Source organism: Chlamydotis macqueenii, chromosome 3, assembly GCF_036417535.1.
Source record: "Chlamydotis macqueenii isolate bChlMac1 chromosome 3, bChlMac1.mat, whole genome shotgun sequence".
NCBI lineage: Eukaryota > Metazoa > Chordata > Aves > Otidiformes > Otididae > Chlamydotis > Chlamydotis macqueenii.
Genome location: NC_141558.1, coordinates 111416964 through 111432653, shown reverse-complemented (window position 1 = coordinate 111432653; position 15690 = coordinate 111416964). Strand labels below are relative to the sequence as shown.

Genomic DNA, 15690 nt, shown 5'->3' with positions numbered 1-15690 from the left:
GACATCTCCAACCACATTAGGTTGCTCAGAGCCTCATCCAGGCTGGCCTTGAACCCGTCCAGGGATGGGGCATCCGTCACCTCTCTGGGCAACCTGTTCCAGTGTTCTACAACCCTCATTGTACAAAATTTTTTTCCGAATATCTAATCTAGATCTACCTCCCTCTATTTGGAAACTGCTACCCCTAGTCTTGTCACAACAGGCCCTACTGAAGAGTCTCTCCCGTCTTTCCTATAGGCCTCCTTGAGGTACTGAAAGACTGCTATAAGTTCTCCCCAGAGCCTCCTCTTCTCCAGGCCAGTGTAATCACAATCACGTCTCACTTCACTCCGAGGGAACTGAGGAAGAAGCTGGCTGAGGGAGGACAATTTTAACACATATCCAGTGACCAAAGGGACTCGAACCATGATCACAATTAACCCAATGAAATTCCAGGTCTAGGTATGGCCTTTAATAATACGTAATAACTTGTGTCAAAACCTAATTTGAATCTGTTTAATCAGCAGAATGACTTTATAGCAGCCATAAGACCTAATAACAAGGTATAATTAGTTGCCTAAGTAGTATACATTCAAATGACAGTATTCTAACCTAATTTGTTAACCTCCCTGCTGAATTTGTTTCTTCTGGAGAACGTACTTAAAGCAGGGCAAATTTTATCTTATCAACTATTCGTAATTTGAAACACTGCTTCAAAAGACTTTTTATTTCCTTCAAACAAGAACAACATACATATATTCCAATACATATTTCTCAACAAACAAGTGTTGGTTTACATTTTTGTATCTTGCATAATTATTGCTAATATTCAAGAGAGCTTATGACATGCAGACTTCTCTCCCAAGTGGAGTGCAGAGTCTAGGTTCCCTAACTAGTAAAAAGGACTACTAAATCTGAAGAAACCATTGAGGGTATTATTCTGGAAATTGTAAGAATGCTGGAAATGCAATGAAATTTAAAGGAAACTTAGATGATTGATGGCATTCCATGGAAAAACAGCAATTCATACTCTAATGGGCTGATGACATAGGTGAGAAAGCATTTATCTTACGTGCCGATGAACAGAACTTAGGCTAACGACTCACTTTGTACAGTAAAGCAATCTGTGCCCGTAACTGTAACATCAAATGTTATTCCATTTCATACATTATATTCAGTATTGGTCCCATTTAGGTCGTGCAGTTAAGTGCATAACTCAAAATATTACCAGAACAAGAAGTGACAGGTACTCTCAAACTGCAGCCTCTCTTAGCAACTCAGTCCTCTGCATACTTGTCAGACACCTTATTTCAAGGAACCATATTTTGAGCATCTATTCCCTACAACAAACATAACTTCTTCCACAGCAACATAGTTTAGTAATTAGCCAGGCATTTAACATTATCACTTCTGTGCAGCAGCAGAAAAAAAACCACAGCTTAATTATATGCTCCCAGAATACTTCTGAACCTAGGAGCAAGATACTTGTATATTACCAGGCTCAAGAAATACTTCACAGGACCAAATTAGAATTAAAGGAAGGGAAAGAATAAGGAATGGGATCCCTTTTCCTTACATTAATCCTAACATAAAGGCTTGCTTGTACCCCTTGTAAACTAAGCTCTCTAGAATGCAATGAACGCTCCTTTTACCAATAACAGAGCATCAGAAACCTGTCTCATTGTATCCTCAAAACAGCCTTTTGGGATATCTTCACATGTGCAGCCTTTAAGGATAAAGTCATTCCTCAAGAAAGGTCCTCATTAGGGTAGCTAGAAATTAAAAGTATCTCTACTTTTACTATTTTGTAATTGAACTGTCAGGGCTATTTGAGTCTCCTTTCTACCTTTCTTCTTTTCCATTGACTTAACTCTCTGTTGTGTTTCTACCTGAAGAAGGACCTTGAGTCATTCCTTTTGGTGGAATCAGATTTTCTATGAAACAACTTCCTTTAGCTCTTTTCAAGTCAAAGGCTTGAGAGTTGTCTCTTCCATGGGTAGAAGAACCCTCTGTCTTTTTTCCATCTTACTCAGATGATGGATTTCTTCTTCAACAGGCTGAAACATTCCCTTTTTCTCAATTTCTCCAGCATCTCTTGCAGATCTCAATGCTTGGTCCCCTCTCCCGGACACTACTCAAGACATTCACTTCAGGAGCTCACCATACCGCCTTCAGTTCTGTCTTCTGCTGCCAGCCATTATCCTCTCTGGAATCTACTTCTGTGGAACTGACTGCTGCCTTCTGCTGACTGTCAGTGAATGCCAGATCCCCTGTACATTCACTCAGCTTCACAAAAGCCAGTGTCATTCTCAACTCGGACAACATTCCTGAGACTGGCTCCACTCCAGCTACACCTGTCTCTCCTCCACATACGCAGGTACCTGTACACACCTATCCTAGGCAGTGATGATCTGGTGCTGCAGGATTCTTCACAGGTCTGCCTTCTCTCTCCTTGACAAAACAGTTACTTGCGATCTTCTCATTTTACACACAGATGAGCCAACTCAGTAATTAGAGCACTGCTATCTTGTAATACAATTTCCTCCAAAAGTCAGATCTTTCAGTGTCCACATTTAGCATTTTTTTATTACTTTGTTTTAAGCAGGGCTGCAGATTTCTATAGGTTACAACAGACTTATGCTCTGCCACTTTTAGAACTTCTTTCCAAGGGGCACGGCTTATGCCATCTAAACAGTTTTCTCTCCTCTTCAGCTTAGTGACAATTTTCCTTCTCAAATTCTGCTTCTCTTGTTACCCTCATATCCAACAGCTCTGACTGTCTTCTGCATTTTAATTATCTCTGCCTGTAATTCCTCATGAGGATTTTGACTATGCTCTCCAGCTGTCTGACTACTCGGAATATCATCTGGATTTATCCTCAGAAAAATACTCTCTGCCTCCTCTAGCACATCAGTTTGTTCCTCATTTTAGCCAAACTTGAACAGCTTCTCTGCACACTTTTGCATATTTAGGACCTCCTCCCTGCCTTCAAGAGTTGTTTTTCTTGATCTTGCTCCATCAGTTTAGATGCAAAGGATTTCACAGAGATTTACAAACAGATTTCACAGAATCACAGAATGGTTGGGGTTGGGAGTAACCTCTGGAAGGTCCAAGCTCCCTGCTCAAGCAGGAACACAGAGCTGGTTGTCCAGGACCATGTTCAGACAGCTGTTCAATTATTTCCAAGAATGGAGACTTCACAACCTCTCTGGGCAACCTGAGCCAGTTGACCTCACAGTGAAAAAGTGCTTCCTGATGTTCACAGGGAATAGTTTGCGTTCATTGCCTCTGTCACCGGGCACCACTGAAAAGAGCCTGGCTCCATCTTCTCTGCACCCTCCCTTCAAGTATTTATATACATTGACATGATCCTCCTGAGCCTTCTCTTCAGGCTGAAGTCCCAGCTTTCTCAGCCTTTCCTCATATGTAAGGTGCTCCAGTTTCTTCATCTTCCTCGTGGTCCTTCCTTGAACTCTCTCCAGTATGTCAATGTCTCTCTTGTACGGGGAAGCCCCTCAGAACTGGACACAGTCCTACAGGTATGGCCTCACCAGATCCTCACAGGGGAAGGATCACCTCTCTCAGCCTTCTGGTTACACTTCTCCTAATGCAGCTGAGGACATCATTTACCTTCTTTGCTGCAAGGGAACATTGCTTGCTCACATTCAACTTGGCATCCACCAGGACCCTTGGGTCCTTTTCTGCAAAGACACTTTCCAGCTGGGCAGCCGCCAGTATATTCTGGTGCATGGGTTTCTTCCTTCCCAGGTGCAGGACTTTACACTTCTTGTTGAACTTCATAAGGTTCCTGTCAGCCCATTTCTCCAGTCTGTCAAGGTGCCTCTGGATGGCAGCACGACCCTCAGGTGTATCATCCAATCCTCGCATTTTGGTGTCATCTGCAAACTTGCTGAGATTAAACTCTGCCCCACCATCCAGATCATTAATGAAGATATTAAACAGGACTGGACCCAGTACTGGGGTACACCACTCACTGGCTACAACTAGGCTTTGTGCCACTAATCACCACCCTCTGGACCCAGCCATTGAGCCACTTCTCAAATCACATCACGGTCTCCACATCCAGCCTGTACATCAACAGCTTGTCTATGAGAATCTCATGGAAGACAGTGTTGTCTGTTGTCTGCAAAGAACAACCAAAAATGCCAAATCGGGCTCCACCAACACACATCTTCCACCAACCTGAGAACTCTGCTGTTAATTAGGGCAAGGGGTGTGAACTCCTGCCTGCCAGATTGTCCCTTTTGAATAGCAGAATCAATCCAACATACTTTGCAATTTCATTACATTCTGACTAGGCTAAACAAAGCTGTATTTTCTTCATTACTCCCACCTGGAGTACTGTGTCCAGTTCTGGAGCCCCCAACATAAGAAGGACATGGACCAGCGGGAGAAGGTCCAGAGGAGGGCTACGAAGATGATAAAAAGGCTGGGGCACCTTTCCTATGAAGACAGACTGAGAGAGTTGGGGCTGTTCAGCCTGGAGAAGAGGAGGCTCCGGGGAGACCTTATAGTGGTCTTCCAGTACCTCAAGGGGGCCTGACAAGAAAGATGGGGAGAGGCTGTTCAGCAGGGCCTGTTATGACAGGACAAGGAGTAATGGTTTTAAAATAGAGGGAGGTAGATTTAGATTGGATATTAGGAAAACATTTTTTACAATGAGGGTTGTAGAACACTGGAACAGGTTGCCCAGAGAGGTGGTGGAAGCCCCATCCCTGGAAACGTTCAAGGCCAGGTTGGATGAGGCTCTGAGCAACCTGATCTGGTTGGAGATGTCTCTGCTTCTTGCAGGGGGGTTGGACTAGATGACCTTTGAAGGTCCCTTCCAACTCTAACCATTCTATGATTCTATGATTCATTAGTAAAGTCATCTACATTTATTTAATTTTCTTTAAACGCAAAATACTGAGGAATATATAAGGATACTATTTTTCGACATACTAATTTGTCAAATAATTCCAGAAATGCAACATCACAATTCTATTTTGAAAACTTTAAACAAGCACTTCTTTTTGAAAATTCACAAAAAATTTCCCCAATTCAACTTCCTGTAATACTTTTGTTACACAAGTGGATTAATTCTCTTTAAAGAAGCTGCTAATGCTAAAAGAATACTGAGAACTCCCTCAGAAGTTCACACATGTTCATATAAGATTGCTATCAGAGTAGAGACTTTAGTTGCCCAGGGATAAATGCCTATAAAATTTCCTTTGTCTGTCCTACTACATTCTAGCTATACTTGACAAGCAATTACTTGGTGCTCTATGTTCAATTATATTGTGAAATGTTTATGGTTTGTAATCGGTATCTTATCTGTTCAGACTATCTGCAATTTGATTAATTCCTCTGGGAACTGTTTAAACCAAGGCAGTGTCCTTAATGATTACCATGGCTCAGAAATGCTATCATAAAAGCTGATTTCTCCCCTATTCAGATGTTCAGTATGCATGTATGCGTATACAAGGCCTCCAGGATTACATATTGAGTTGTGGCCTTCCTTACTCAGAGGGTGCTCGTATTCCAAGCTTAGGTATCAACTGTCAGTAGTAAGTTTACCTATTCCCTACATCTATAGGCCCTCATCATTAAACTTGCATTTATTTTCCTTGAACACCCAAATTATCATGCTGAACAACTGCTTCTCCCCAGAGCAATAGTGTATCTTCACCCTAATTCAAAAGGCAAGAAATACCCCTTGGGTGTATCATTATCTTGAAATGTGCACATTGTTATCTTTCAACAATTTAACATTAATAAAAGGTTAGGCTTCATTTCTGATAAAGGTGAGCTTGATTCCACTTCAAACTTTTTTGAGTAGAATCATCTAACAATAAACTGTAGCCACATGTTATAGCATGGTAAAACGTAAAAAAAACCCACATTGATGACCGGCTTACAAATATGATTAGTTTTGTTTAAAAGCCAATAATACTGTTCTCATGTCATATATTCCTTTTTTACCCAGCCTTGAGGGATGATTTTCTAGATGCTTATTAAAGCAAAACAGGAAAATTGTCATTTAAAATCTTCCTGAGCAGATGACCTATACTTTGCAGGAAATACACTGGGTATGTGTGACCTACAAAAGCAAGTTGCAAGAAGCACATCAATGCAGCATTACCAACTCTCATTACTCAACTACAATTGTAGCAACGTTGGATGGTTTGCTTCAAAGCCACAGGATTGTGTAAGAACAAATACAACCCTGTACCTGAGAAAGCGGAGAGTGCACTGAGCAGCCAAGCCACCGCTGAACTTGGAGAGCTCACAGAGAGGCCTGGATTCCGAGGCAATTGAGAAAGATGGACAGACAGACACAGAAAGGGCCAAATATTTGTGGAAGCAGAAGCTGAGTGTGGCTGGAAATAACAGTATCATAAAGAAAAGATAAAAGACACTTTGAAAGTGGTCACACAGAGAGAGAACAAACTATACAGAAGGCGTACCAGTACAGTTCAGGCCATACCTTGGGGATTTGCAAACTGATACAAGGCACAGAAACGGGAAGCAGCAGGACTGCTATTTCTCCCTTAAGGAAAGGGGATCAATCCCTTCTAACTCAATTTATTTTCTTTGCTAATTCTCTTAAGAGAAGCCTATGAAAAACACTTCTTGCATGCCACAGAGCCTACTTAAGCTTCATCAAAAGTTTAAAAGATTGGCAAGAAAAAGACTAACAAGAGGTTTAAAATGTATTTTGGCTCTTCTAACACTTGTTTTAAGAAATTAGAGCACTCAAGCACCAAGGGCAGAATAGACAGTTCAATAAGGTATAATAAGGAGCCTGCATGAAATCCCAATGTGCTTGTCCTTTCAGAAAGTAAATAGTCAGAAAAGCCTGACAATACCAGTCAGAATACAAATTTAACAGAGCCAGCCCAGGCAGGCCGCAGGACCTATTCTCCTCCAAGTCATTTCCCACAGAAGCATGAATTCTGCCTCTCTCTGCAGCACTGTATTTCTGTAGCCATAATAGTTTAAGGACAGAGGAAGGGCATGGTTTGTAGACAGATTTAGCATTGTATGAGCTAGCAGGGTTGTAAAAACTAGGCAAGCGTTCATAAATACAAGTCCTTCTTCAGAACCTTGTATGCCCAAAAGCTTGTCTGTCTTTTCCAATTATACCGGCTTGCTTTAACAAAAATATTACGTTTCTGCTGATAAACCTTGTCCTGCCTTCTGAGTGCAGTGACAGAAAAGCAGGAGAGATCTGCAGTACCACTGCAGTTTATATCAGTGTATGTCTTGTACCACTGATGCTTCTATAGCCAAAAGGCATCATTATGGCATCGCTCTACCTCAGGATTTCTCAAGTGTTCACCAGCAACAACTGTTCCAGCCATGTGTGAAGGCAACGATTGATACAAGGTACCCATGCTGTCAAGACTCGCACGCGGTGTCGTTTTTTTTTCTGTCCAGGAATCATAATAAAAATCACATTTAAGGTTCAAGTGCCAGCTACAATTAAAATAGACAATATTTTTAAACAAAAAAAAACCAAACAAAAAAGATCTTCTGTATTCTTTTTTTATATTCTTACCAGTAACACCACAAATCAAGAAATACTACTGAAAAGGTTGGTTTGTTTGTTTGTTTTTCTAAATGTATTTCCTATGCAAGCAATAGACTTCTGGAAAGAATCTGCTCTGCCAGAATTGCCCAGAACTGTCACATACAAGCTCAGAAAGGTGGAGAGAATAAAGAACAGCTTTCTTTTTAAAACAGGAAAAATTATTTGTACCCTCCTTCCGCTCTAAAACGAAACAAAACCAAGAACTGTGCAGAGACTTCCATAGCTAATGTAGTATGAAAAGCAACACTTATTGAGTATTTTTAAAGGACAGAATTCCTTTGAATAGCTGTAACTAAAAATAATTCATTTGACAGTCCAGCTGAGATATGTTTATGTCCCCATATACTTCTAAATCCTCTGCTAAACAAAACAGGGGGGGGGGGTTTCCAGCTGTAGTCATGCACTTAGGACTCTCAAATAATGTAAAATGTAAATGAATGAGCAATTTATGTTTACAGTAAAAAACACTATGCATACTGAATAATGTATTCAGCATGTTACTTAAATCACTGCACCAGAATTTGCAGATTCTTGCACCACTTTTTAATGCTTCTGTCCAGCAATTAATATACTGAATGTTATTAAATATATCAAACATGTCTTTTTAGTTAGCTCAGTGAAAAGAAAAATATATACCTCCAAAGCATTATTTTAAACACTAATAATTTAAGAAACATCAAGTGCCACAGAAACTGTTACCATCTTAATACACTCGACACAACAGAACTCATTAAAAGAAATACCTGCAGCAGCATCATCCAACCAATTTGATTTGCAGACAACCTGTAAATCTTCCACTGGAAGGGAAGATCCCTTTGAGGCTAATTGAAACCCACTAAGGATTAAGTTTGGGCTTTTTTTCTGATTTTCTGTTTTTCACAGATCCCCTTGAAAATCTCCCCTCAGAAACCTCAGGAGGGACCAGAAGCTGAAAGGCAGTGTGTTCGTGGCATTATTAAAAAAGTACTCATCATGGCATGCTTCAGAGCCTACTGGTCACACTGGGTGAAACCCTGACCTTGCTGAAGCGACCAGATATTTTTCATTTAATCCTTAATTTATCACAGAAATAATAGGAGTCATAAAAGGAATGCGCTCAGTTACTTTTCTAACACTGGTTCCCAGAGCAGCGAAGGAAAGTCAAGTTAGGTCAAAATCAAAGACTTCTAAATTTCACTCTTAATTTCTGCACAGCATTACATTTACACATGAAGAGCAGAGGAAGGTATTTCAGGCCATCACATCTCTGCTCCCCGGCTGCTGATTCACACATCGTGGTACAATGGCACATTGTCCTGTCTTCTAACCTTTCTGCCAGACTTAAGAAAAAAAACACACCGAATGCCAGCCTCCGCCAGCTTGTTCTCCTAGACCAAGGGAAATGCTCCAAAGCCAAACTGAACCGTGCACCTCTGCAGTCACTCACATCTGCTCCATCCACACCTACCCACACAGAGATGCCTCCCATCCCAAGGTCAGATGCAAGGTGTACCTACAACACACGAAACACGTCATAGCTGCACAACACACATTTCCACTTCCTTCTGCATCAAAAGTTGCTTCTGCCTTTGATATGGGACCATTTAAGTTTTCATTTTTAGAATGCTGAGCCTTACATAAATGAGATTCAGGACTGTAAATGCAACGCCAAAGTTAAAGATCTCTCACAAAATGCAGTATTTTCACCTCTTGCTACAGAACAAATGGAATATGCTTAAAATCCCCATAGTCCTCCTTAGAAACTACAAAAAAAAAAAAATCAGGTTGTTATTAAAATAATATGTCAGCCACTTCCTAGTTCCAAACTCTAAAAACCAACCTTGAAGCAATTGTAAAAACACCAGCATGGCTCACACTACAAAACATTTCATTCTCAATTCTTGTTCAATGTGATGAGTCATGCAAGTCCACCGTTACAATATGTATGTCAGTAATTTAGTCCTGGGGATTCTTCAGTCTTATTTGTTCTGATATGCTACAGGCATGCTGTTACAGGCAAGAAAGGTGCTGTGTACCAAAAGAATGTTTCAGCGAATCTCTTCAGCAATCATAAAAACATTGCAAAAAAACCATCACTAGCATCCACCTTCAGGACCGACTTAAAAATAGTCTCACATTCTTGCCTAAGGCACAGCAGTGCCACATTACCTTTTCCAGATTTTCACCCTAAATCTGAAACACAACGTACTGCTCTGCCCACAGCATATTGCTAATTATACCCCAAATTAAAAGCATTTAGCTTCTGTATTTTTACCTCTTCCGCTCTTCATTACAGCATTTCATGCTTTATAATTGAATGCATACTAATATTAAAGCAGCAACGTATGTCAGAAAAGCAATAAACTTGACTTGTCACCCTAGCTTTACCCCAGAGAAAAATATGTCGAGGTATAAATCACCATTTCTGCAAATAAGACAATATGATAAAGCTGATATAAACTGGTCAGTGAAACACACAGGCTCTTACCGTTTTAAGACAATCACATCCCTTTGGGCACATTCTGTACAACTATCGTAGCTTTAATCAGACACATATACCAGGACACTTGCTTTTTAACATGAGAACAGGAAAACAAAACATTTACTACTTCTTATGCAAATATTAGCAACAAGCAGTGCTGTTCAGTGTTTTCTTTCTTTTAAAGAATTTTTCAACTGACTAATTTAAAGGTGTTTATTAATGAAAAAAATCTTGTTGTCCACTCGACTATATACCTTTAACAACTCACAAATCCAGTATTACAGTTTCAATTCTTACCAAAATCAGTAGGACTCTCCTACAAAAGGACTACATTCAGTAAGCCTGGTGAAGAGAGTTGTATAACACACCACCTTGTAAGGACGAACTTTCATCTACACTGATCCTCAAAAAAATATGCCAGCAGGAAAATCTGATAGCAGCCACAGACTCACCACAGAAAGCTAGCTGCACTAAAGCCACTTTTCTTCCTTCCACACAACTCCACCATACTGGTTTTGCAGTGCCATATAGAGAAATAAATTGTCAGTCTCTGTTCTGGTCATTCACACACTCCTGCTATCGGGAAGATTATCTACAGAAACACAACTCTATTAATGATAAGCTTGACTCAGCATATTGTAACTGCCCAAATAATTTAAGAAATTCAAACAGAACATTTTCCTTTTATATGACTCTCTCTCATGCCCATCACTCTTAGGTGAAAGGATGCGCAAACAGCAACAACGCAGTGACCCAGAAAGATAATCTGATGGCCAACTGAGTAAACAAAGCAAAACTAGCCAAAACCAAAGAGCAGCACGAACATCAGCATCTTCTCCACTCTGAGTATGTGCCAGTTATTTCCACATTCGGCAACAAGACTTCACATGCCCGTAAGCAACACTTCCTCCATTGTTTCCAAGACGTATTTTGCAAAAGCAGAAAAATAGGTGCCCAGGTTCACAGAAAAGTCAGAGAAGAAAATATGAAGAAATAAAAAGTGATCATTGTATCAACACATTTCAAAAACAAAATGCAATTTGCAATTGAAAATTATACTGACAACTAGAGATGGATCAAAACAAAATGCTGGATTCAAATATCATTCTTCCCTTTAGGAAAAGGTGGCCGTAATTTTTAGAATGAACCTGATCCAAACAGATACACGAATTAATCTCCGGTCTATAAATATAAAAGTCTATATAATTTACAATACACCCACACATCTGCCTATAGACAAAGCATGTGGAAGTAATTGTTTCAGACTAAATATTTATCCCCTGCTCTCTTTTTTCCCTTAAAAAGAGGATTGTTACGAATGCTAACACAAGAACCAAAATCACCCACCTACAAACATTTAGTGCAGCTTATTTCAGAAGGGAGTATTGGAGTCCAACAGGGAAGTAGCACAAAATACAAGAAAAAACACATTCTATCTTTGGTTTTAATCTCAGGACATACAATGTCATTCCATTTACTAACCTAAGAGCAAAACTTTCATTTGGACAGATTATTTTCAAAGAGCACATCCTAGTGTACCCTAACTAAAAAAGCAGAAACAAACTAAGTCCTCACACCTGTCCAAGACACTCTGTATGCTACTGGGCATCATCTGCACTTTCCATGAAGCATTTTGCACAGAGATAGGTGCCAGGAAGATGATAAAGCACAGCTGAAAATCAGCCTTTACCAACTCTATCCTAGCCAGAACCAGGACAATCCCTTTCAGAAAAAAAAAATAAATGGAAAAGTTTTTGTATCACTGTAGTCAGGACAATGCCTTGCACTCTGAAATTACAGTATTTTACTGCAGTGCATCTTAACATTTTTCTGAGAAGTCTCATTTGCCCCTTTTTCTAACAAAAGTTTTTCTAGAGATGACAGCTATCCCCTGCCACAAGCCATTCCAGTTTGCAGCTTCCAAAAAACGAGTGGACTTCAGCAGAGCTTCTCTCCCACTCCCCTGCCTTTCCATTACTCTTCCAAGCCAGACTTTAACACTGTGTAAAAGCAGTAAACTATCACAACTTTTAACTCCCTTAACATGCATTTACTGAACTGCCTGGAAACTGGGAGACGTTGAGGAATGAAGGAGGAAACAGACCAAACCAAAACCGGACTAATTTCCAGAGAACCTCCCCACCATCAGCCTCATATGCTTGAATTAACTAGAAAGACTCCAACAGACTCCAATCACAGGTGGATTAGTCCTGAGGCTCCTTCACATATGAAGTCAAATTTCAAGCAGAAATAATACTCAAAAAAACCCCAAGAAACAATTAAAAAAAAAACAAAAAAAAAAACAGCCCCCCCCCAAAAAAAAACAAACAAAAAAAAAAAACAAAAAAAAAACAAAAAAAAGAGACAGAGATTGCTATAATTTTCTTTAAAGTATAACACATATTTTGCTTACCTCGCTGTTGTGGCCCCTCAAATTGAAGTTGATTCTCTGAGGGGTGTTCCGGTCCCTCCTGCAATGGCTGGAAGTAAAAGTGACGCCTACAACTCCTCTGCCATTGCCTGTTGCCAACCAGCCTTCCTCATAGTACCGCCTCCTGCACACCGGTTTCTCCTTTTCACTTTTGGGGACTCTCCCTTTCCAGGAGAGGCAGAGGATGTTGGAATCGCTGCAAAGAACGGGCCCATGTTCCACTGCTGCATACATGCTTTTTAAATATTTTAATTTTTGACATAAGAAAGTAATATGTCTAGTGCACAAAATTTAAATCAATTTTTTTTTTAAATTGATAAGACTGACCTGGGATAGATCATTGAAAGGGAGGAGGATGGGGTCAGTGTTTATAAATATCCACCAAATGCATAGTGAAAAATTCCTTTATAAAAGATGATGGCAGTTGGCTAAGAAAAAGTAACACTTAAAAAAAAATTCAGGTTCATTTTTGTTTTTGAGTCTGTAGAGTGAGGGTGCACTTATCCTTTGGAGAAACAGCTACTTCATAAGAGGCGCTCAAGAAATGGTTAAGTCATCTTTTTGCTCAACTTGATATAATCTTTATACAGCCTGAGATTCCAGTTTAGCGTAATGCAATTCCAGAGACAAAGAGTTGCAAATGTGTAGGTTTCAAGTAACTTAAGGCTTTTTAAGATTTCCTCCAGTCAGATTTTCTTCAAAAGTTCGGTTGCAGAGATTTAAAAACACGCACATACATATATATGTATATATATGACATTCATCTTTTCCAAGCTGCCCTCTGGCATATCTTTTCCATCTGATGTATTTCTGCTGCTAAAGCTGAAAGAGATTGCATAAAGGGAAAACAAGGCACACAAACCGTGTGAAATAACAGACCCGAACTTGTGCAGGCACTGGTGTGCCAGGACAGCTGGGAAATCCCTCTTGGTATTGAACCGCCCGATGGACTCAAAAGTTTTTGCAATCCAAAGCCAATCCAATTTTCATTGCAGCACTTTTTTTCCACCAGAGACCCAACAAAGCCTGAACTGTTTATCACGCTATCTTGCCTGCTTTCCCAATTTTTGCTGCCACACTCGAATGAAAAAGAAACCCTCTCTTCATTTATAGCAGAACCAAAAATGCTCTAAAGCTTTTAGCTTTCAAAGTGGATAAGTTTGCCTCAGGTGAACCATGAAGTTCTCTCTCCTCCGAAACAGGCTAAAATGTCAAGCTGTTTTTCCTTTACTTTTCCCTTTTTTCTGCTACAAGGAATCACAGATTTTTCATCCTACCGAAAAAAAACAAATGCCAGAATTAAAGCACATCAAGTAAGCACTCTTTCAAAATCTTCTAAAATTCAAGGAAGGAAGAAATATAATCATCTAAAAAAGAAAGAGAAGCAGCATTAAAAATCTGACTTCCTGGGTTCACTATTTCTCTAGGTATTTTCCTTGCTTGTTTGATCGGATCTTTCCTTCTCGATGCTTGTCTACAGCACAGATTCATAGTTCCAGACGCAACATTTGCAGCTGTACAAGAAGGAAACATATGAAGTATTCCAATCGTTTTATTTGAATAACATTTATGAGCTCAATTCATTAGTATTTATACCACACCAAGTGAAAAGAGGAAAAAGGAGAGGGAGAAAGAATATGCAAGTTTGATGACCTGGGTTAACTCAAGAAGGATGACGAGGTTTGCTCAGTTCAATGCCCAGACTTGTCCCATAGTTCCTCAACTTATTTACTTCCAGTCATCATTACTCAACATATGGTCACGATTTATTAGTCCATTCACAATCTATTGAGCCCAAAGCAAAATATGCCAAAGACCATACATTGTTCCTCTGTATAATAACAAAATCAGTTTCCTCTGTCCTCTGGATTCTTCTGTTTTCCCCTCGCAACTATTGATTTAGATTGTGGAGGTATTTATTAGGCTTTTTCTGTGGAAAGGGTGTTTTTTCTTCCTCTTCTTGCAAACTTTTTTCACCCGTGAAGACCATGTGGAAAGTTGAACATTACTGGCAGGTGTCCTTCCATGGGTTACTGATTCTTGTGCTGTAAAGGTGCTCCATCTTGTTTTCAAATTATTTTTCATCAACTGCAAAGCTCTCAGGAATATGCAAGAGTAAGTCTACGGGATGACAAAAACATGTGCGTTTTCATGTACATGCAGTGCACACACCAGCTTGCTCAATCCAGTACTCAGAGCTGCAGCTGCCTTTTCAGTTTAGCTGTGGCAATCTTGTAAGATGTCTGTCATTCAAAGCTTGAAATGCCTGGGATTCTTCCAACTCTGCAAGACAAAGCACACACACATATACAAAAAAAAAAAAGTGAATAAAATAAGCCATAAAAAAACCTTAAAGATACAAGGACTACTGTTACAGTAATCAAAGCATTATGATTGAAGATTTTTATATTGGGATTCTATAAAATATCTGTATTATATATAGATACATGCAATATTCAGACACACAAACGTATGCACTTGACACACACACAAATATGAACTACAAAATTTTCTTTTTCACTTCCAAAGTTCCCAAAACTTTTCACAATTGACATGTATAACTAATGAAACGCATCCAGGAAGGATACATTAGCAGGAAAAGAAAAGGAACTTTCTTTTGGCCACAATGAGTGGGGCAAACTCTTAAACAACAATTCCGTAACTTTGGAGCGAGGGTAGGGAAGGGAGGTATCTGTGACAGAGTAGATACAGAGTTAGACCCCGAGGCACACAAACAAGAATCACAGAATAGCTGCTGGAAGGGACCTCTGGACTTTATCCGGTCCAACCACCCTGCTGAAGCAGGATCATCTAGATCCAGTTGCCCAGAAATGTATCCAGGCAGCTTTCAAATATCGTGAAGGATGGAGACTCCACCACCTCTCTGGGCAGTCTGTGCCAGAGCTTGGTCATCCTCACAGTAAAGAACTCTTTTCTGATGTTCAGAGGGAACCTCCTGCGTTTCAGTTTGTGCCTACTGCCTCCGGTCCTGTCACGGGGCACCACCGTAAAGAGCCTGGTTCCCTCATCTTCATTCCCTCTCATCAAGTGTTTATACACATTGAAAAGATCTCCTTGAGCCTTTTCTTCTCCAGGCAGATCAGTTACAGCTCTCTCAGACTTTCCTCTTATGAAAGATGCTCCAAACCATGAAAGTACAGTGCTAAACTCATTAGTCTCAAAGGAGACTGAGAAGGTTCCTCCAGGGCTTAAATCACTGCTTTA

At 40.0% G+C, this 15690-nt stretch overlaps 1 protein-coding gene across 2 annotated transcripts in view; it reads right to left on the bottom strand.

The window, feature by feature from the left end:
- TULP4 (TUB like protein 4) overlaps positions 1 to 14739 on the bottom strand; it is a 125736-nt gene extending 110997 nt beyond the window's left edge. For both annotated transcript variants that reach the window (XM_086745934.1, XM_086745933.1), the window contains exon 1: positions 12448 to 14739. In XM_086745934.1, the coding sequence (XP_086602060.1) occupies positions 12448 to 12699 (252 nt within the window). In that variant the 5' untranslated portion in view covers positions 12700 to 14739. The remainder of the gene's footprint in view (positions 1 to 12447) is intronic.
- Between the last annotated feature and the right edge of the window lie 951 nt (positions 14740 to 15690).